The 22,727-nt window shown below is 42.6% G+C and overlaps 2 protein-coding genes across 4 annotated transcripts in view; one reads left to right on the plus strand and one right to left on the minus strand.

Moving 5' to 3' along the window:
* Window positions 1-1,560: 1,560 nt before the first annotated feature.
* On the minus strand, window positions 1,561-15,466 carry gpkow (G patch domain and KOW motifs). The gene is made up of 11 exons (XM_058390224.1): window positions 15,264-15,466; window positions 14,605-14,765; window positions 13,558-13,697; window positions 7,404-7,510; window positions 4,348-4,555; window positions 3,869-4,001; window positions 3,160-3,388; window positions 2,953-3,070; window positions 2,806-2,875; window positions 2,620-2,705; window positions 1,561-2,074 (listed from the first exon to the last, which is right to left on the minus strand). Exons 1-11 carry the CDS (start codon window positions 15,443-15,445, stop codon window positions 1,952-1,954), a joined length of 1,557 nt encoding a protein of 518 aa, XP_058246207.1. The 5' UTR covers window positions 15,446-15,466; the 3' UTR covers window positions 1,561-1,951.
* A 2,833-nt stretch (window positions 15,467-18,299) lies between these two features.
* LOC131352502 (membrane-associated guanylate kinase, WW and PDZ domain-containing protein 2) overlaps window positions 18,300-22,727 on the plus strand; it is a 59,009-nt gene continuing 54,581 nt past the window's right edge. For 2 of the 3 annotated variants that reach the window (XM_058388643.1, XM_058388644.1), the window contains exon 1: window positions 18,300-18,585. In XM_058388643.1, the coding sequence (XP_058244626.1) occupies window positions 18,503-18,585 (83 nt within the window). In that variant the 5' untranslated portion in view covers window positions 18,300-18,502. The remainder of the gene's footprint in view (window positions 18,586-22,727) is intronic. The other variant, XM_058388642.1, reaches the window with a different exon arrangement.

Raw genomic sequence — 22,727 nt, forward strand, 5'->3', positions numbered from 1 at the left:
TGGATAAAGGGAATCCTGGGTTATCTCTAATCACATTTCACACTACTCATACTATACCTGGGGTTAATTGTTAATCCTGGGATGTTTCACACTGTACATTCCTAAACCCCAGGTTAACGTTCTTATTTGTATATTTGTGGTGTCCTGGTCACTGATTGGACGAACAGCAGGCAAACTGTTTATAGGACGTGCGTCTCCTGTTACTGATGTGAAATGAGCCTCGCTGCTTAATTTCTGATTGGCTGTCTGTTGCCAAGCATCCAAGAGCTACAAGCAAACAATATTCCATTTCACACTGAACAAACTTAGCACCACAAATGCTGGGTTAACCCTGCTCCGGAGGAGGGTTTCATAACCCTGGGTAAAAAGCAGTGCTTTCAAATTGCAGGTGTGAAACGTTTCTTTACCCAGGGGTTATAAGCGGTGTTTAGAACGACGATAACCCGGGGTTAAGCACAGTGTGAAAAGCCTAATAGAGTACAATCTCTCACACTCTATTTAGAGACAGCCATCAGTCTACAGAGCATGTGTTTGGACTGGAAGAGGAAACCCTTTAAGCAGGGGCAGTACATGAAAACCACTCTACATTTACAATATTTACACTACTATGAGAGTTGCATGCTTCATACAATGCAAGGCATTCCACTTCTTATCACAGCTTAAAAAAGCATGGTTTATTCATTTATAGCTGATCAGCCAATCATGTTGCAGCACACACCTTAAACATCAGAACAAGCATGATATTGGTGACATTAAAGGCTTGAGATGACGGCCAAGCAGTGGTGGCTCAAGTGGTTAAGGCTCTGGCTTGTTGATCAGAGGCTCAGGGTTCAAGCTCCAGCACCACCAAACCCCACTGTTGGGCAATTGAGCAATGCCCTTAACCCTCTCTGCTCCAGGGGCACTGTATCACAGCTGCCCCTGTGCTCTGACCTCAGCTGGTATATGTGAAGAAAAGAATCCTGCTGTAATGTGGTGATAATAAAGGCTTCATACCCTCAGTTCATCTTATTTGGCGCACACACATTACAACACAGTGAAATTCTTTTATTTGTATATCCCAGTTTGTTAGGAAGTTGAGGTCAAAGCACAGGGTCAGTCATGATGCAGCACCCCTGAGGGCCTAAAGCTTGGTGGTGTTGGCACTTGAACCCTAATCAGTAGCCGCTGAGCCACCACTGCCCTAAAGTACTGATCTCTGCAATTGGAGAAGAGTTAAGTTTGCACAGAATGGTGTGAGAGGAAAATAACTATCTAGTGGGCAGTAATGCTTGGTGGTGGAAATGCCTTGTTAAGATGAAAGGTAAGAGGAGACTGATTGAAGCTGACAGGAAGTATACAGTTACTCAAACATGGTGAGGCGAAAAGCATGTCAGAAGGACCAATAGGATGGGCTAACTACAGCAGTCGGGTTTCGGGAATCTGATGCTGCAGGATGTGATGCCACATGATTGGTGGATTATATAACTGTAAATGAATGAACAGCGATACAGGTGTTCCTATTAAAGTGCCTGATGAGTGTATACTGAGCTGTTTTCACTCAAATATCCAACACCTTGATGACCAATACAAGATTTATTATAAAAAACATCTGATATGGCAGTAATTATGGCACATGTACAAAAATCTACTACAAGCAGTATTTTTACGAAATGAGAACATCATTATGTACAGCGGACAGTGAAGTACATCCCGAACCACACCCCCGACTTATCCGGGTTCTGACCCGACACGTTTTCTGCAGTCTCTCCAGCCAACAACACAGGGCTTTAACCACATTAAACCATCTCAGACTCATGGAGAGGAGGCAACAGTGTTCACATGATCCATGTGAAGCAGCATGTCTGAGTGAATAAAGGTAGTTGTGGCTGTAGGTAACGTCCCCGGGGTGAGTGGACACGGTCGTGTCGGTGGCTGCTGGGGATCTGGCTGTTTTTGCGTGAGGTGATTGTCAGTGATCTCCAACGTAATGGCAGATGGAGTCGTAATCCAGAGTGAAGAGCTTCTCCTCGAAGCGCTCCAGCTGCACCATGGCCCTGCACTTCTCCTTATCACGCTTTAGAATGTGGCCCACCTGCACACACACACACACACACACAGAGCATTGTTTTTACTCAGACATATATATAGGTTTTAATTGTACATAACATTTGCTGATATACACCGATCATGCATAAAATTATGACCACCTGCCTTATATTGTGGTGGTTCAGCCCTGACCCATCATGCACTGTGTATTCAGACACCTTTCTATCAGAACCAGCATTAACGTCTTCAGCAATCTGAGCAACAGTAGCTCGTCTGTTGGATCAGATCACACGGGCCAGCCTTCACTCCCCACATGCATCAATGAGCCTTGACCCTGTCGACAGTTCACCACTGTTCCTTCCTTGGACCACTTTTGATTGATACTGACCACTGCAGACCGGGAACACCCCACAAGAGCTGCAGTTTGGGAGATGCTCTGATCTAGTCGTCTAGCCATCACAATTTGGCCCTGGTCAAACTCGCTCAAATCTTTACTCTTGTCCATTTTTTTCACTGAGGCTGAGACTACACTACCTTATGCTTCCAAGGTCTCTTTTAACTCCTGCTTTTACAGTGTTTTTGTGTATCTACCTGTCCTCTGTGTTCTCCCAGCACCACCATGATGGAGTCTGCATCACCTTTGGGCACAATGGTCTCAAGCATCGTCTGTTTGATGTCTGAAATGAGAAGAGGAAACAATCGGCTCGAACATGTAGCACTTTTGATTCAGGTTCAATCATGAAAACGATCGGTGTTGAACAGAATGCAGCGTCTCACCATCCAGTAGTCGTCCTTCGTCTGTGCGACAAACACAGAGTTGAGGAGCGAGGACGTCCTCAATTCTCATCTGAAGACAACAGACACAATTTTAGTGTTAGTGCTAGCTGCAGCACTTTAGTTCAAGCAGGTGGAGGGTAGTGTTACCTTAGAGTTGTAGTATTTGCCTCCTTTAAAGGTTTTGTCTATGAAGCGCACACGGAGGTCTCTCTGGAGCCAGGAAGATGGAGAAGAGCGAGGCTCCTTCACGGGAGGAGGTTTCTCTCTGAAATCATGAATAAAAAAAAAAGGTGATATTTTAGCAAAACCAGACAGCAGAATCAAGAGACATTTTTACTCTCCAGGTGAAGTTACCTGTCTATATCCGTTTCCCTGTGCTTCCTCTTCCTCTGCTCACGCTCTCGATCGCTCTCTCGTTCCTTCTCTTTCTCTGTGTGCCGATCTCTCCGCCGTTCGTCTTTCCCGTTCGCCTTCTCTTCTCGTCTCGGCTGCTCGCGTGCTCTGTCTTTCTCTCGCTCTCTCTCCTTTTCACGTTCCCGCTCTTTCTCCTTCTCTTTATCCTTGTGGGCTTTGCTGAGGCGGCCTGGAAAACGGAGAAGCCGGTTAAAAGAAAAATCTGGAATTCCAAAACTTGGCAAGAGAGAGAGAGAGGGAGAATATGAGTATAGAAAAAAGAATAAGGGGGGAAACGGAGAGAGAGAAAGAGAGAGAGAGAGAGAGAGAGAGAGAGAGAAAGAGAGAGAGAGAGAGAATAAAGGGAGTAGAGGGAGTGTGAGACTGTGTGAGGGAGAGAAAAAGAGAAAGAGAAAGAGAGAGAAAGAGAGAGAATGGAGAAAGTTAGAAAAAGTGAGAGGGAAACAGAGAGAGACAGAGAGAGAGACAGACAGACAGAGAGATAAGGAAACAGAGAGTGAGAGACAGACAGACAGACAGATAGGGAAACAGAGAGCGAGAGAGACAGACATAGGGAAACAGAGAGAGAGAAAGGGAGGGAGGTAGAAAGAGAGAGAGAGAGAGAGAGAGAGACAGAGAGAGAGAGAAGGAGTGGAGAGTGGAGACTCACTCAGGTCTTTGCTGTATTTTTCATATTCTTTCTGAGGCACCAGGCGTATGGAGTACTGGCTGATGGTAACGGATTTCCCTCCAATGGCGAGCTTCACCACCACTCTGGCATTGTCTGTGTCTACCCCCTCTATCTGAGACAGAGACAGAGAGAGAGAGAGACAGAGACAGAGACAGAGACAGAGACAGAGAGAGAGAGAGAGAGAGAGAGAGAGAGAGATTTATTAGCAGAAAGCCTCAGGCTACATTTACAGAATGGATGCAAACGCTGAATTAGATTACTCATCTGCTGAAACACCCTGATATCATATGCTGTTCTTCCAAACGCTAACTAAAAGCCTCTGATAAAATTTCACACTTAATACAGATACTTTCACCTGTAGGAAACATTACACACTGACTGAGGGTTCGAAAAACAAAACTCCTACTGTTCAAAATCAGGAGGGAGCCAATGATATTCATTTTAATTTCCAATCTCACCTTCCCATAGAGGTCTTTATGAGCCCCGGTCTGGACCAGTACACACCCTCCAGGGCCCAGCACTAAGCCCTCGTCATCTTTATCTCTCTGTTCCCCAGGTCTAGGGGGTCTTTTGGGCCCTGAGGGTTCCAGGTCCTTAATGGCAGATCGATCGGCTCCCAGACCCAGGCCTTTGGGTCTAAGCTGGTGTTCTATAGGTTTAATGTCTCTGGGGGAGAGAGAGAGAGAGAGAGAGCACATTTTATTGATTAGAATCGCTTATATCTCTATACCATGATAGACATTAGGACATGAGGAACTCATGATGCTCCGCGACATTAAACGTAACAATAAACGGTTAAAAAGCATGACTTGATGTAAACCTGTGTGAACAGATGCGAGACTGGTTTATTTTAGACCGACACATTAGGTAGAAAGTATATACACAAATATGTATACTGTATACACAAAAGCATTGAGAGCATCATACAGATCAGCTGCCCCCCCCCCCAAAAAAACCTGTTCATGTTTGTATGAGGACAGATGGCAGGTTTTAAATGTGTCACTAACAAAAAAAACCCTATACATCAACTTGCCGCCTCAAGCATCTGATCCTCAAAGGTGCCCGAGTGCAGATATACTGTCAGAGTATTCTTAATATCTCCTCACTGCGTGATAAGACTCCTTATAAAGAAACCAGGAGTTTCTAAAGCAGACTATAGGCTTAACTTACACTGATCAGCCATAACATTATGATCACCCACCTAATATTATGTTGGTCTGCCTTTTGCTGCTAAAACAGCCCTGACCAGTCGAGGTATGGATTCCACTAGATCCCTGAAGGTGTGTTGTGGTATCTGGCACCAAGATGTTAGCAGCAGCAAGTCCTGTAAGTTACAAAGTGGTGCCTCCATGGATCGGACTTGTTTGTCCAGCACATTCCACAGATGCGCCACTGGATTGAGATCTCGTTGTGATCATCAAATCATTCCTGAACCATTTTTTTGCTTTGTTGCATGGCACATTATCCTGCTGAACGAGGCCACAGCCATCAGGGAATACCGTTTCCATGAAAGGGTGTAGATGGTCATGATGAGGAGACATGGTACATAGTGTGTACATGGCATGATGATCAGTGTTATACACTTCACCCGTCAGTACTCATAATGTTATGGCTGCTCTGTGTATTTGTATTTATTTATTTTTGCCTCCTGATCACGTTTTATGGCAGGCCAAATGTATCAGATTGAGCTGAATGTTTCATGTGCAAAATGAGTTCAGGAAAAATTACTAATCTGAGGGGGAAAGATGCCTGTATTATCACCACACATACATTACAGCACAGTGGAATTCTTTTCTTTGCGTATCCCAGCTGATGACGTTGGGGTCAGAGCACAGAGGCAGCTACGATACAGCGCCCCTGGAGCAGAGAGGGTTAAGGGCCTTGCTCAAGTGCCCAGCAGTGGAGCTTGTGACTTGAATCCCGACCCTCTGATCAACAACCCAGAGCCTTAGCCACTTGAGCCACTACTACCCCAGACGGTTGCACAGATTGTAATATTGTTATATTTAACTCAACGATGACCTAAATGCTTGTTTTTCCCCTACTGTACACACTAATCGCAAGAATCTGAAATGTAGGACGTATAGATGTTAGAAAGGGCAGGAGCAATCAGTAAAGACTTAAGGAGCAAGGAGGAAGTGTGGTCACATAGACAGTGGTTTAAAGACACTTTTGGAAATATAGCTTAATGTTTTCGGGTTAGTTTACAGAGCTTAAGCAGTGTATCCAGCACAGAGCATGGCTCACAAGAATAAGTGGTGTTGTGAAAGCTGTCATGTGGAGCAGGAAATTAAACCCAAGACTACCCGTGTGAGTTCGGTTGCACTGGAACTGTACCGCGATTCCTGTAAATGTGACTCGGATCTTGTAGTCGTTCAGGATGTAAAGTAACCAGCACGTGTGTTTTAGCTCATGATGACATCATTCGTTTCCACAACACACATGTGACAGGGAAATGTTGTGGGACACAGAAGAGACAGGCGAGATGCTTTACTGTACACAATACCAAAATCATGAGTAAAACAACATACATGGAGTCATGTGTTCTCTGTGTAGGTTTGTGATGACTGAAGATGAACGCAAATGCAAAGGGATGGAAAGAACTAAGAGAGGGAGAGGAAGAGAGAGACAGACGGACAGACACAGAGAGAGACAGACAAAAAGAGAGAGAGGGAGAGCGAGAGTAAATTTATGCTTTAGGGAACAAAGATTGGACTTTGGAGCAATGGAAGGAGGTCATGTGGTCTGATGGGTCCAGATTTACCCTGTCCCAAAGTGATGGGCGCATCAGGGTAAGAAGAGAGGCGGATGGAGTGATGCACCTATCATGTCTAATGGCTACCGTACAAGCCTGTGGGGGCAGTGCTATGATCTGGGGTTGCTACAGTTGGTCAGGTCTAGGTTCAGCAACGTTATATGCCCGAAGAATGAGGTCAGCTGACTATCTGAATATACTGAATGACCAGGTTATTCCATCAATTGATTTTTTCTTCCCTTATGGCATGGGCATATTCCAAGATGCAAATGCCAGGATTCATGAAGCTCAAATTGTGAAAGAGTGGTTCAGGGAGCATGAGACATCATTTAACACATGGATTGGCCGCCACAGAGTCCAGACCTTAACCCCATTGAGAATCTATGGGATGTGCTGGAGAAGACTTTGCGCAGCGGTCCGACTCTCCCATCATCAATACAAGATCTTGGCGAAAAATTAATGCAACTCTGGACGGGAATAAATGTCATGACATTGCAGAAGCTTATCGAAATGATGCCACGGCGAACGCGTGCCGTAATCAAAGCTAAAGGCGGCCCAGCGAAATATTAGTGTGTGACTGTCTGATGCTGCAGATGCACCGGAAACAATCCCACTATTTAGGATCACGTTCCAAAATGTTTGATGATTAGGTCTTTTCATATTCTCATTTAAGAACTGTAGAAGCATCTAAAATCAAATAGCTAGACAGAGTGAGAGAACGAGAGAAACACAGACACGTTAACGGAGATGATATCTTACTGTTTGAACGTGCGGCCGATGCCCTCTCCCTGCTTCCAGCCCATTCCTTTCAGCATGGCGAGTCCATACGCCTCCACAGGAACCTGCTCATAATCAGCCTCTGTGGACTGACATGGAGAAAAATATAAACATATAAACACACACACACACGATCTGCTTCTGTAGATTAATATTCAGATACATTTCCTCATCATTCACACCAGTCAGTCTCTAAACACCTTCCCACACCCAGCCAATTAAAAACATACGCTAATCACGGATAAAACCCCCAGGCTGCGTATGAGGTGATTAGATGCTTTTCGGATTACTTTCACTTAACACACACAAGTAACGAATCTAACGCTGCTGCAACTCTCCACTTCATAGTCAGGAACTGGGGAAAAGCCAGGAAGAGGGTGAGTGAGAGTGAGCCAAGGAGAATAATGCTGAGTAAGCAGCAGCGACTGGACACCGGGGCTGCTTCATCACTCATTTCAGTAACGCAACCTTTTCCTCCCTCACACGCCCACACACCCGCATACTCGCCTTTTCAGCGACTCGACTCTCGAGTATGCGGACTTGAAAAACCCGTGCTGACACAGCCGTATGCAGATGACCGGATTTGACCAGAGAGAGCCGGATTGTGCACAGACTCAGAGTTTAAAAAGGAAAAGCATTTCAGGCAGACGTGTATCCCCTTTTAATCGAAACTGATACGTTGGCTTTTCATTCATGAACAGGGCTTTAAGTAATTCTTGGGGTAGATATAACCCCCCAAAAAACGTTTCACGTCAAAGATATTCAACTGCTAAATTGTTTATCTGGACTTACTAAATCCAGATAAACAAGACTGAATGGTGACTGAATCACAAACATTGGGCTTCTTCATGAACTTTTCTTTAAGCCAAGTTGGAAATGGTAAATGAGATCTGTTTATTAGGTCCTGTAGCTATTCTCGGGTCTGATGAGCTGCATTCTGCTAAATTATCGACAGAAAAGCGTGTGACTGGATAAACAGAGAGTCTGTTACAAAAGAGAAGCTGGAATGCAGCCTGATTTTTTTATCCATTCCTGTACTGACTTCGGCTTTTTCATTTTTTTAGGCTGGATTTCAGTTAGTGAGAGACAGCTGTGTGTGTGTGTGTGTGTGTGTATTTGTATGTGTGTATTTGGGATTATCTGTGTTCGATGTTTATGCTACAGTACTAGCATTTTGGTTTGGTTAGTATATCCTTTAACAGAAACAAATGGTGCTTCTGTGGCGCTTCTTCAAGGATTGGGCTGTAAAAGATCACCACTAGCATGATCCTTAGCACCCTGTATGATCACTACCACCCTGTATGTACTACTAGTATAATCACTAGCACCCTGTATGATCACTACCATGATCACTAGCACCCTGTATGTACCACTAGTATGATCACTACCACCCTGTATGATCACTACCACCCTGTATGTACCACTAGTATGATCACTACCACCCTGTATGATCACTACCACCCTGTATGTACCACTAGTATGATCACTACCACCCTGTATGTACCACTAGTATGATCACTACCACCCTGTATGTACCACTAGTATGATCACTACCACCCTGTATGTACCACTAGTATGATCACTACCACCCTGTATGATCACTAGCACCCTGTATGTACCACTAATATGATCACTACCACTCTGTATGTACCACTAGTATGATCACTAGCACCCTGTATGTACCACTAGTATGATCACTACCACCCTGTATGTACCACTAGTATGATCACTACCACCCTGTATGATCACTAGCACCCTGTATGTACCACTAGTATGATCACTACCACCCTGTATGTACCACTAGTATGATCACTACCACCCTGTATGTACCACTAGTATGATCACTACCACCCTGTATGATCACTAGCACCCTGTATGTACCACTAGTATGATCACTACCACCCTGTATGTACCACTAGTATGATCACTACCACCCTGTATGATCACTAGCACCCTGTATGTACCACTAGTATGATCACTACCACCCTGTATGTACCACTAGTATGATCACTACCACCCTGTATGATCACTAGCACCCTGTATGTACCACTAGTATGATCACTAGCACCCTGTATGTACCACTAGTATGATCAATAGCACCCTGTATGTACCACTAGTATGATCACTACCACCCTGTATGTACCACTAGTATGATCACTACCACCCTGTATGTACCACTAGTATGATCACTACCACCCTGTATGTACCACTAGTATGATCACTACCACCCTGTATGTACCACTAGTATGATCACTACCACCCTGTATGTACCACTAGTATGATCACTACCACCCTGTATGTACCACTAGTATGATCACTACCACCCTGTATGTACCACTAGTATGATCACTACCACCCTGTATGTACCACTAGTATGATCACTACCACCCTGTATGATCACTAGCACCCTGTATGTACCACTAGTATGATCACTACCACCCTGTATGATCACTAGCACCCTGTATGTACCACTAGTATGATCACTACCACCCTGTATGTACCACTAGTATGATCACTACCACCCTGTATGTACCACTAGTATGATCACTACCACCCTGTATGTACCACTAGTATGATCACTACCACCCTGTATGTACCACTAGTATGATCACTACCACCCTGTATGTACCACTAGTATGATCACTACCACCCTGTATGTACCACTAGTATGATCACTACCACCCTGTATGTACCACTAGTATGATCACTACCACCCTGTATGTACCACTAGTATGATCACTACCACCCTGTATGTACCACTAGTATGATCACTACCACCCTGTATGTACCACTAGTATGATCACTACCACCCTGTATGTACCACTAGTATGATCACTACCACCCTGTATGTACCACTAGTATGATCACTAGCACCCTGTATGTACCACTAGTATGATCACTACCACCCAGTATGTACCACTAATATGATCACTACCACCCTGTATGTACCACTAGTATGATCACTACCACCCTGTATGTACCACTAGTATGATCACTACCACCCTGTATGATCACTAGCACCCTGTATGTACCACTAGTATGATCACTACCACCCTGTATGTACCACTAGTATGATCACTACCACCCTGTATGTACCACTAGTATGATCACTACCACCCTGTATGTACCACTAGTATGATCACTACCACCCTGTATGTATGACTAGTATGATCACTACCACCCTGTATGTACCACTAGTATGATCACTACCACCCTGTATGTACCACTAGTATGATCACTACCACCCTGTATGTACCACTAGTATGATCACTACCACCCTGTATGTACCACTAGTATGATCACTACCACCCTGTATGTACCACTAGTATGATCACTACCACCCTGTATGTACCACTAGTATGATCACTACCACCCTGTATGTACCACTAGTATGATCACTACCACCCTGTATGTACCACTAGTATGATCACTACCACCCTGTATGTACCACTAGTATGATCACTACCACCCTGTATGTATGACTAGTATGATCACTACCACCCTGTATGTACCACTAGTATGATCACTACCACCCTGTATGTACCACTAGTATGATCACTACCACCCTGTATGTACCACTAGTATGATCACTACCACCCTGTATGTACCACTAGTATGATCACTACCACCCTGTATGTATGACTAGTATGATCACTACCACCCTGTATGTACCACTAGTATGATCACTACCACCCTGTATGTACCACTAGTATGATCACTACCACCCTGTATGTACCACTAGTATGATCACTACCACCCTGTATGTACCACTAGTATGATCACTACCACCCTGTATGATCACTACCACCCTGTATGTACCACTAGTATGATCACTACCACCCTGTATGTACCACTAGTATGATCACTACCACCCTGTATGTACCACTAGTATGATCACTACCACCCTGTATGTACCACTAGTATGATCACTACCACCCTGTATGTACCACTAGTATGATCACTACCACCCTGTATGTACCACTAGTATGATCACTACCACCCTGTATGTACCACTAGTATGATCACTACCACCCTGTATGTACCACTAGTATGATCACTACCACCCTGTATGTACCACTAGTATGATCACTACCACCCTGTATGTACCACTAGTATGATCACTACCACCCTGTATGTACCACTAGTATGATCACTACCACCCTGTATGTACCACTAGTATGATCACTACCACCCTGTATGATCACTACCACCCTGTATGTATGACTAGTATGATCACTACCACCCTGTATGTATGACTAGTATGATCACTACCACCCTGTATGATCACTACCACCCTGTATGTATGACTAGTATGATCACTACCACCCTGTATGATTACTACCACCCTGTATGATCACTACCACCCTGTATGTATGACTAGTATGATCACTACCACCCTGTATGTACCACTAGTATGATCACTACCACCCTGTATGTATGACTAGTATGATCACTACCACCCTGTATGTACCACTAGTATGATCACTACCACCCTGTATGATTACTACCACCCTGTATGTATGACTAGTATGATCACTACCACCCTGTATGTACCACTAGTATGATCACTACCACCCTGTATGATCACTACCACCCTGTATGTATGACTAGTATGATCACTACCACCCTGTATGATTACTACCACCCTGTATGATCACTACCACCCTGTATGTATGACTAGTATGATCACTACCACCCTGTATGATCACTACCACCCTGTATGTATGACTAGTATGATCACTACCACCCTGTATGATCACTACCACCCTGTATGTATGACTAGTATGATCACTACCACCCTGTATGATCACTACCACCCTGTATGTATGACTAGTATGATCACTACCACCCTGTATGATTACTACCACCCTGTATGTATGACTAGTATGATCACTACCACCCTGTATGATTACTACCACCCTGTATGTATGACTAGTATGATCACTACCACCCTGTATGTACCACTAGTATGATCACTACCACCCTGTATGTTTGACTAGTATGATCACTACCACCCTGTATGTACCACTAGTATGATCACTACCACCCTGTATGTTTGACTAGTATGATCACTACCACCCTGTATGTACCACTAGTATGATCACTACCACCCTGTATGTACCACTAGTATGATCACTACCACCCTGTATGATCACTACCACCCTGTATGTACCAATAGTATGATCACTACCACCCTGTATGTATGACTAGTATGATCACTACCACCCTGTATGTATGACTAGTATGATCACTACCACCATGTATGTATAACTAGTATGATCGTTACCACCCTGTATGTAACACACCTGATGATCTTTCATGGCACACTTGTGTGCCTCGGCAATGTGGTTGAAAATCACTGCAATATCAGACTGTCGCTGCATCCTGATTCACACACTATCCGTCCTAAATTGAACGTGAGATCAGATTTAGCGTGTCCCAAATCATAGAAGGTTGAATTGAGTATCCCAGAGGTGCCTGGATAGTCTACAATCTCTGGTAGATTTTCAAAATGTGACTGTAGGTAGGAATGCAAGACGGATTTTAGAGTAAATGTAACTAAAATGTGGAAAAATAAATCAAGGAAATTAGATAGGTATAAACAATCTGCGGAATAATGAATGAAATATGCACCGAGTGACTGTGTGTAACTAGGAAACTGAATTCTCTTCCATGATGTGTTAGTGTGGGTCAGTACTTTCTTTACCCTTTGGCTACACACTCAAAAGCATGCACTTCTTCCGTCACATCATTATCACCTATTCATGCTTTACTCCAATAATTATACCGCAATAAACACCCACTCACGTATAGCACTCTTATAGATGAGGTCAGCTCTAATATTGGAACTGTAGATGACCATTTGATCTAAATGAGCCACAAGTGCATTTGTATAAACACACACACATACACACAGTCTGTAGGTGGGATGATGCTGAATTCAGCAGAACTAGGGGTAAGTTATGCGCACAGAGTAGAACATTACTGATGTTTTGCTAACTCTAAAGTGTGGGATCATCATGCCATTCCTTGTAGTCCCTTATTATATAACCTTCTCTTCCATCATCTTTAGCACTGATTTGATTATTCTTTCATATTTTACTGCTTCTATGTTCTCCTGTCGGTCCTGACTCACCGACTCGGGCCGGAGGTCCACTTTGACGTGTTCTCCATCCTCGTAGCCCTGCGGCACCTGGTTCTGCATGAGCAGTGGGATGGACAGGTTTGGGTCGATCTTAGGACCATTCTGCCAGCACTCCAACTGCTTCTGAGATTCTGAGAGAGAAGAGTGGTAACATGGAGGAGATGTTCATGTGAGAATATGACATTGAGTGCTTATGTTATATAGTGGTTTAAATAAATAGACAAATAGACAGACAGACAGACAGACAGACAGATAATTAGCAACATTCTCATGTCTTATGTCAGTGCCCTAGTGGTGACTCAAGTGGTTAAGGGTCTGGCCTGTTGATTGGAAGGCTGGGGTTCAATCCCTGGCACCTCCAAGCTGCCACTGCTGGCGATCGAGCAAGACCCTCAACCCTCTCTGTATCATAGCATAGGTTTCGGGACGTCTGCTTTTACATGCACATGAATTTAATATGGAGTTGGCCCACCCTTTGCAGCTATAACAGCTTCAACTCTTCTGAGCAGGCTTTCCACAAGGTTAAGGAGTGTGTTTATGGGAGTTTTAGACCATTCCTTAGTCTTCACTCTAATCCATCCCAAAGGTGTTGAGGTCAGGATTCAAGTTCCTCCACACCAAACTCGCTCATCCATGTCTTTATGGACCTTGCTTTGTGCACTGGTGTGCAGTCATGTTGGAACAGAAAGGGGTCATCCCCAAACTATTCCCACAAAGTTGGGAGCATTAAATTTTCCAAAATACCTTGATATGCTGAAGCATTAATAGTTCCTTTTACTGAAACTAAGGGGCCAAGCCCAACCCCTGAATTCAATGATTTGGAGGGATGTCCCAAAACATTTGGCAATATAGTGTATGTGTGGCGATAATAAAGGCTGCTTGGGATGTTTTTTTAAATATATCACTAAGTTGAAATCATTTCTGACCAAAAGATGAAAGGAGGTAAACAAAAACAAAACAAACTGTGATTTAGTCTAGATTTTACACAAACGAACACATTAAAGCATGGAGCATGGGGTAGAATGCATGAAAGACCACCTTCAATAAGTTCTTTGATAGCCTGAGACTCCACAGAGTCCTGCTGCTCTCCTGTTGGAGCTTCCTTCCCATCCTCCTGCTTCACCCCTTCGTGTCTGTACCAGCGGTTCTTCTGGATCAGAGGAATGATGATCTCTTTAGGTTTCTCCACAGGCTTGGTGCTGCATGCAGGGGTGAATGACAAAGCAAATATTTGTGACCACTGTGTATAAAGAGTATAATTTTATAGGATAACATGACGTCATGAAGTCGAGTCTCGACGTCACATGAAAGATGATGATGATGATATAGTTAAGAATATATTCCATCGTCCATTAACACTCATCAGAGCCAGTAAATGCCATGTAAATTTTCTCGGAAGTCGTACTTAGGTTAAGTCTAAGACTCGAGTACTACAACTGAAGTAAGTTATATTATCATCATTTATTAAAGAAATAAGAAGGAGTAAAGAAAAAAGGGGGGAAAGAGCAGGTCAAGACGGGCTAACAAAGGATCAATACACTAAAATACCATTTTTATTCTACAGAGTAGTGGCACAAACCTCCTTTGTGCCACAAAAATTATATATAAACTAATTAAATACAGTAAAATACATTACCATCAGGCTGTAGACAGTAGCTAGATTAGTCGGATAGGGTTAGCTTATAGCATTAGCTTACCTTTTTAGTTCCTTTCCCTCGACACCGGTTAGAAAATCTCGCTCTTCTGCTTTCTCAGTTTTGGCTTTATTGATCTTTTTACTAAAACCGAAAGAAATTGGACCAGGCTTTGTTTCTCCATCTTCTCTCCTTAATGGTTCTTCATGATCACCGCGGTCTTGTTGCGGCTCAGGCGACGCCATGTTTGAAGCTTATTAGGGTTATTCGCAATACTACTGGGTAATGTAGTTTTACTGCAGGTGAACTGCGTGTAGAAATAAGAGGTTTATAATACATTACCCAGAATGCACCTCAATGTGTACGACAAGTGAATAAGTGAACGCTGCCATTACGTCAAATGGGAAAAACCGGTGTAAATGATGTTACACATACATGTATGAGGCTTACATTTGATCAATCTCTTGATTATACTTGTTAAATTTCATATTCATCGTTGTAAATTCAATCAGAAAGCTATTTTTTCTGTGGTATTTAAGGAATTAGATACTTATATAAGCACCATTAAGGAGAGTACAAACAAAAAAGTGTGTATTTATTTAGTACATTTAAGTTATTGTGATTTAGCAAGGCCTTTCATTATTTTATTTATTTGTTGGTTTTATATATACATGTATAGTTAATATTTATATATATATATATATATATATATATATATATATATATATATATATATATATCTGTGTATTCCCCTGGCACCTTTGTTATGTACTTGTTGTTCAAGCATTAACATAAAAAAATATATATATTTTTTATAAAAACTTAAAAATAAATAAACAAACAAACAAACAAACAAATAAATAAAAGTTCTACATAAATGTAGAACAAAAAACTCCTCCAATGTCCTTTTGGCTGTTATTGCACCTTGTCAGTGGAATGAAATAGAAAACATTGAAATGATTTTAGTTAGGCCTACTATTTGTATTGAATTTATTATTCATTTAGGTATGTTGTTTATGCATTTTTAACCAAACAAGATGTCTTATTCGATGTAAGATTATATAAGATTTTTATAGAGCACATATAATTTAAAAGTAGATTTTATATATTATGTTTAAGAGAAGATTTTTTTAAGGGGATAAAAAATACAACTATGAGAGGTTTTTTTTCAAGCTTAAGGAATGTTATCAAGTGATTTTTTACAAAGCTTATATATATAGTATATTATATATACTTTGCATTATTTTCAATAATAATAATTTAAAGAGTCTGCAATATCAGTGACTTTTAACACATTAAATTACTTTACATTAAATTAACAATTTTAACTGTTCAAAATCAGACTGTGGAATTTTTATTTCTATTCTTAAATGTGCCCAATTCCATTTATTTCCCTAGCTAATTTGAGTTTTCAGAAATTGAGTTAAAGAAAGTGGAGAAAAATGTTTAATGATAACATACTTTATTTAATACACACCAGCAGCCTTCTCAGAAGAGCTGAAGCTGTTATAGCTGCAAAGGACAGGACAACTCCTTATTAAATTCATATGCATGTAAAGGTAGACATCCCAGTATTGGCCTGGCTCACAGTCTCCCCTCTAATTCATCCCAAAGGTGTTCTATCAGGTTGAGGTCAGGACTCTGTGCAGGCCGGTCAAGTTCCTCCACACCAAACTCGCTCATCCATCTTTATGGACCTTGCTTTGTGCACTGGTGTGCAGTCATGTTGGAACAGGAAGGAGTCATCCCCAAACTGTTCCCACAAATTTGGGAGCGTTAAATTGTCCAAAATGTCTTGGTATGCTGAAGAATTAAGAGTTCCTTTCCCTGGAACTAAGGGGCCAAGCCCAACCCCTGAAAAACAACACCTGAATTCAATGATTTGGAGGGGTGTCCCAAAACGTCTGGCACAATATCGTGTATATACAAAACAAATGCTTTAATACTGAAAAGCAACACAAACACACAGAGTAATGATTAATTAGTAATGAATCGTTACTAATATACACATGTTACAAGTGTTAGAAACAGATATTTATATGCACATGATATTTCATAATAATTATAATAATAATAAATAACTTCTAACACAATGCCCACTCTTTATTTTAAATTAAGTGACTGAGATCATGCTATAAACCCGTGAACTTTCACTTTAATTTTATATACAGTATATATATATATATATATATATATATATATATATATATATATATATATATATATATATAAAAAGTTCCTCTCCCAGGTAGCTCTTCTCACATTTCATGCTTCAGCCGAAACGGGTTTAACCCCAAACCGGCTGAAAGTTACCTGACGCGTTCACACTATAGGGGCGGATCTTCCCGGTTTATTATTTCTCTCCTCCTGCGCCCAGTTCCCTCCCCGTATCGCTCCTTATCTTCCCCGTGCACTGCTTTTGTTTCTTTCCTCGGCTGCATCTGGATGTCCCGTCATGCAGTCTTTCAGCTCGGAGTGGGGACTGTGAGTGACCGGCGACTGTGAGTGACCGGGGACTGCGTCCGCACGCGCAGCATGTCATTCAAACCGCGGGACGCGCGTGGCTCTGTTCCAGACTTTCAGTATCGATCCCGTCGCCGTGAGCTGATTACTGAGCGGTGAGCCCACTAACCCCCTACTCTTCCCCTCCATACACACACACACACACACACACCACCACCACCACCACCACCCCCCTTTCACCCCCCTGACCACTTAATAACGGAATGTAAACCTGTACACCGGCATCTGTACTACAGCCTACATCCCGACTGAGACCTTCACTACTGGTAGCCATGCAGAGGAGGCGTCCGGTATCAGAGGTAAGGCTTTTCCCCTTTAAATTAAATGCAATATATGTGTGGGGTCAAAAATGCTGTCATGCTTATCCCTGTCACGTGCCACTGTCCTTGGCTATATTGTGATTGTGGATTTTGTGTGTGTGCGCGCGCGCGCGTGTGTGTGTGTGGAGCGCTGTCCAAGTTGTTCCGTGTGTGTGTGTGTGTGTGTGTGTGTGTGTGTGAAAGCCGTATCGTTTTTTATCCCCCCTCCTTCCCTCACCGGTGCTGTAGCTCATCCCGTTTAACGGCCCTCTAGCTGCCACACTGTTTTTTAAACGAAGCGTTTGGTGCGCGCGCGCGGCTCACGTGCGCACAGGCACGGGCTTTTAAGAAAAGAAAAAAAGCTGAGAACATTCGTTGGATAAAAAAAGTGGCGAGAAAAAAATAATAATTTTGGAAAGTTTAGATATAAAAAGTCTTTTTTTTCCCCCGTCGCTTTTTGAGCCTCAAAATCTAGTTTCGATGTACATAGACACGTTTAAGCGGCTCCTCTCTCAACGGCTGAACTGCCTGAGGAGAATGTGTGTGTGTCGGCGGCAATGCGGGTGAGTTAACGTTATTTTCAAAATATTAGTGTGTGTGTGTGTAAGAGAGAGAGAGTGTGTGTGTGTTTATGTGTGTGAATGTCGTGTGAGATGACAAGGGATGATAACGGAACTGTGGACAGGTGTGTTAGTTAGGTAAGTCTTACCTTTCCCACAAACCTAGTGAGTAGACCTGTGCAACATGTTCCACTTATTATGAGGGACAAACAGATTAGGATTGGATTAGTTTGAGCATCAAAAGTTACCTCTCCTGGTACCTAAGGTTTAAGAGGACATCGAGGTGTACCTAGGTATCTTTCTTTTCACCAGTTAAACACCTCCACAAAAGATGTACCTCTTTTTCTTTACACTACTTTTATTTCTAAGTGTGATATTACATGTATGCACGTGGAGGATGATATCAATATACACTCCAACATAAAATAAAGGTTGCACTTTTTTTCCCTTGTTGCTGACCTTTTTATTCCCGCATCCTGTAGTGTGAATTCGCTTTAAGGCATTAAAGGTCTAATGATGTACCATAAATTGGTTCTAATACACCTATCACTTGTATAGTGATGCTTAGGGCTTCCTTTTAAATGACCGTCACCAAACAATCACACAGCTATTGTTTCAAAAAGGTTTCGCCGAATGTGTCCGATCAGATGTAACATCATTTCACAATACTGAAGCGTTTATGGACATCACTGAAAGGCGTGTGTCTGTTGTGTATACGTGTGTAACGCGTAAGCATAATCACTGTTGACATATCTCAAGGAGATGTGTCCTGTCAGTGTTTTTTTTCTGTCCGGTATCTTATTTCGCATGTGTGTGTGGGTGTTTGTGTTTGTGTGCACAGGATCTGGGTGTGTATATAGTGATTAAAGTGATGAATGCTGTGACCCTGCCTTTCCTAGGCATTGCCGTGGACTCCGGATGCAGCCAAGGTTACACTATAGTTATTAATCATTCATTTGGTATGACAGAGATAGAGTGAAACAGAGACACGTGGAGAGCATGGGAATGACACGGATACAGTGAGCAGGGATTTGCTCTGTCTCGATACTAATGACCGAAGAGGTCATTTTAGTCTTTAATTATTAAACTATGAGGTATGAGATGATTTTTCTACTTTTATCATTCCAAAGTTACCCGATACAGTTTCCTCGTGATTGTTTTGCTTCAGTTTAAAGTACAGAGTTCATGTGTTGTGCCTGCCGGGTTAATTTGTCTGACTGTATGCAGGGTGCATGCTCTACCCTTCATACATATTCAAGGAGGTGTGGTGAAGGTGCGAAGGAGGGGAGAGGAAGATGGTGAGGTAGTGGACTGCAGTTTACCCTTGGCAAGTAAGAGTAGAGCAGCTGACAATTCTCCATCTGTGAGTTCTCTAAGGATAATCTGCAATATTACGCCTTTATTACTTTAAAAATCGGGTTTTTATGGAGCAGAGATGAAAAAGGGTTCCACTGTAATGTTGGGCAACAGCAGCATTTAATAGTGGAATGATATAATATACTCTTATTAAAGCCAAGATATAAAGAGATAGGAAATCGGGACTTAAAAAAAAAAGAAAAGAAACTGTACTCAGGAAACTATTACAGTAAGCTTTTCAGGCGAACTGAAGAATTTATAGATGTGAATTTAACCATGCAGGTCAAGAGTTTCGAGTAATGTTCACATCAGACGTCAGAATGGAGGAAATGTGCTCTCGGTGACTCTATTCTGAGGCTGGTTTGTGTATTTCAAAAAAGCTGAGGATCGCATGGGATTTTCACCCAGGATAGCGTCCCTAAATGAATTCATATCATATTGTTCCTGCTGTCTTGAAAAAACCCTTATGCTTGTTAATGTGTATTCATCTCTGATGGAGTTTTCGAGCGAGTTTAATTTCAAAACTTGCCGACACGAACGCTCTAAATCTAAAAGCAAATTTGATGCAACTATTTAAGAGTTGATGAATTCTATACAGCAGTCTAACACTGATGAATGTTCCTGCATGAGGATGATCAATGCACTGCAAAGCTCAAACTTTGTCGGTCGAAGGCAACTGGCTGAGCCGATTCCCTCTTTCTTCATTAGTCTATCTAAATGAGCCTTGCGGGTGGGACAACTCTCATGGACCAACTTCAATTATAAATCAAGCCGGCTGATGGATCGCACAGCTCCGGGCGGATATTTATAGCCCAGTGCGAAGCGGCACCCTGATAAAATTGTTACAGGCAGATAGACCTGTTCGTGGCCTTGAGCTGGAAGCTAGCATGGTGGCCCAGAAAGGAAGGAAGGAGGGGTGGGAGGAGGAGGAGGGGATATGGATCAATATCAGGTGACAAGCAGGAGAAGAGCAAGCAAGTCTGTGATGGAGAGAGAAGGAAAGAGAGATGGGCTGAAGAAGCGATCATGGCAAAGATGAAGGAATTAGACAGAAAGGGACCAAGCAACGTTCAGGACAGGAACAGGGGAGAAAAGGGTTGATAAAATCCGAGGATGAAGAATGTGGGAGGAACAAACGATGTGGAGGGAGAAAAGCAGGGAAGCTGAGAGGGTCACCTTCAGCGATGGGGACTGATTCAGCACATTCTCCCTCCCACTCGGGTTACTGCACTGTGACCTAGCACAACATGCTAGGGGCTCACAGGCCAAGCCTTTCTCCTCTAGTTTCATCCTTCTATCTCTTCCCATCTTTTTTTTTTATCTGTTTTCATCTGCTCTCTTTTCCTCCCTTTTTGTGTGCCTCACACATAGTTTCAGTATCTCTTGTCATTTCATATTTTGTTTCATATCATTTTACATCATTTCTTTTTTCCTCTTCTTTCTCCATCCTTGTTAAACCATTTGAGACTGCCATTCACTCACTTTTCAGAATATCTCCCTCTGTCATCCTCTTGCTCTGGAGTTGTTAATCACTGACGTTTCCCTCAATTACCTCTGATATATCTCCCATAATCTGTGCTGTTTTAACAAGCGTTCATGCTAAATCCTGATCAGCGAGAATGTTTTACAAGCTTTTAATTGCACCATGTCACTTTGATATATTATTTATTTTCTATAAAGGATTCATCTGCGATATGGCCTGTTTATAAGCAAACACAGATCCGACTGCTTTCTTCCAACAGCCAGGCAACGAAGAGGAGACGTCCCGGAGAAGTCTCACGAGACCGGAAGATGAAAGTAGACTGTCGCAACTCATGTATATTGCATTTACCCATAGCAGCCATTGATTTGTGCTTTTCTCATCAGTATTTAGTCCAGTGTAAAAATGTAAGACGGAGTTAATTGGTGTTATTTGCTTTGCATCCCCGCTGTTGTTTTATCATGCCTTTCCCAGTCCACTGCCCTAAATCTGCAGGGACTTTCCCAAATACCCTCGTGACCCGCTGTTGGATGACCAGACATAATCGTACAGTAATATCAGCATAGGGGTCACTAGCATTTTTCGTCTTCCTACCCTGATCCCTGTTGGTTCACATAATTCTCAGCAAATATGCAAAAAATGCTAACCAAGGCTGTTTTGGTGAGGGCTCAAACATGATATGCAGCCTCAAAGAGGATACAGACTACAGCTATCTAAATCTGTCCATCAACAAGAGAATCAAACACTTAGTCACCTCTCTGTTAAGGATTTCTACCTCCCACTGTTTTAAGGCACTTAATTAGCTAACAAGGAGCTCCATCATATTAGCTACCACCCACTAAGTCACGTTTCACCTCAAGCAGAACATGCCCAGAAGGCTAGCTAATGAATATATGATTTTGTCCCTCGGTATACTATGAAAGTCTTTCACCACAGTTAAGCAATTCACTAAAGCTGGCTAACGCCGAGGAGCATGCATGTGCCTGGGCGGCTGCGACAGATTGGAGGTCGTTGGTAACCGAAGATGATTTGGCTGCCTTCCAAGCTCCTCCAGCGGAGGATGATCAGGGTCAGAGCAGTCAGATACAGGTTAGAACAAGGAAGAGACATCACCTTTACAAAAACAAGTTATTACATACGCCCAATTGTACAACCATATCAATAAAAACACGGGGGATCGGAATAGCTAAAGTCAGGGCAGCGGTAATTACAATGCAACTGTGTCAAATGTCAGGCAGAGGGACAGTTTGCATGACAGCCCGGCATTCTCAGTACACATCAACTCCCTGAAAGTACCCTGAACCCTGCC

Source organism: Hemibagrus wyckioides, linkage group LG05 (genome assembly GCF_019097595.1).
Source record: "Hemibagrus wyckioides isolate EC202008001 linkage group LG05, SWU_Hwy_1.0, whole genome shotgun sequence".
Classification (NCBI taxonomy): domain Eukaryota; kingdom Metazoa; phylum Chordata; class Actinopteri; order Siluriformes; family Bagridae; genus Hemibagrus; species Hemibagrus wyckioides.

Bases quoted from the DNA above. Each gene is read 5' to 3' on its own strand.
- gpkow (XM_058390224.1), bottom strand. From the start codon at position 15,445: ATGGCGTCGCCTGAGCCGCAACAAGACCGCGGTGATCATGAAGAACCA. The intron at 3,389-3,868 runs GTGAGTCTCCAC...TCCGTTTTCCAG, and splicing joins AAAATACAGCAAAGACCTGA to GCCGCCTCAGCAAAGCCCAC. The intron at 2,075-2,619 runs GTAGATACACAA...GTGTGTGTGCAG, and splicing joins TGGGAGAACACAGAGGACAG to GTGGGCCACATTCTAAAGCG.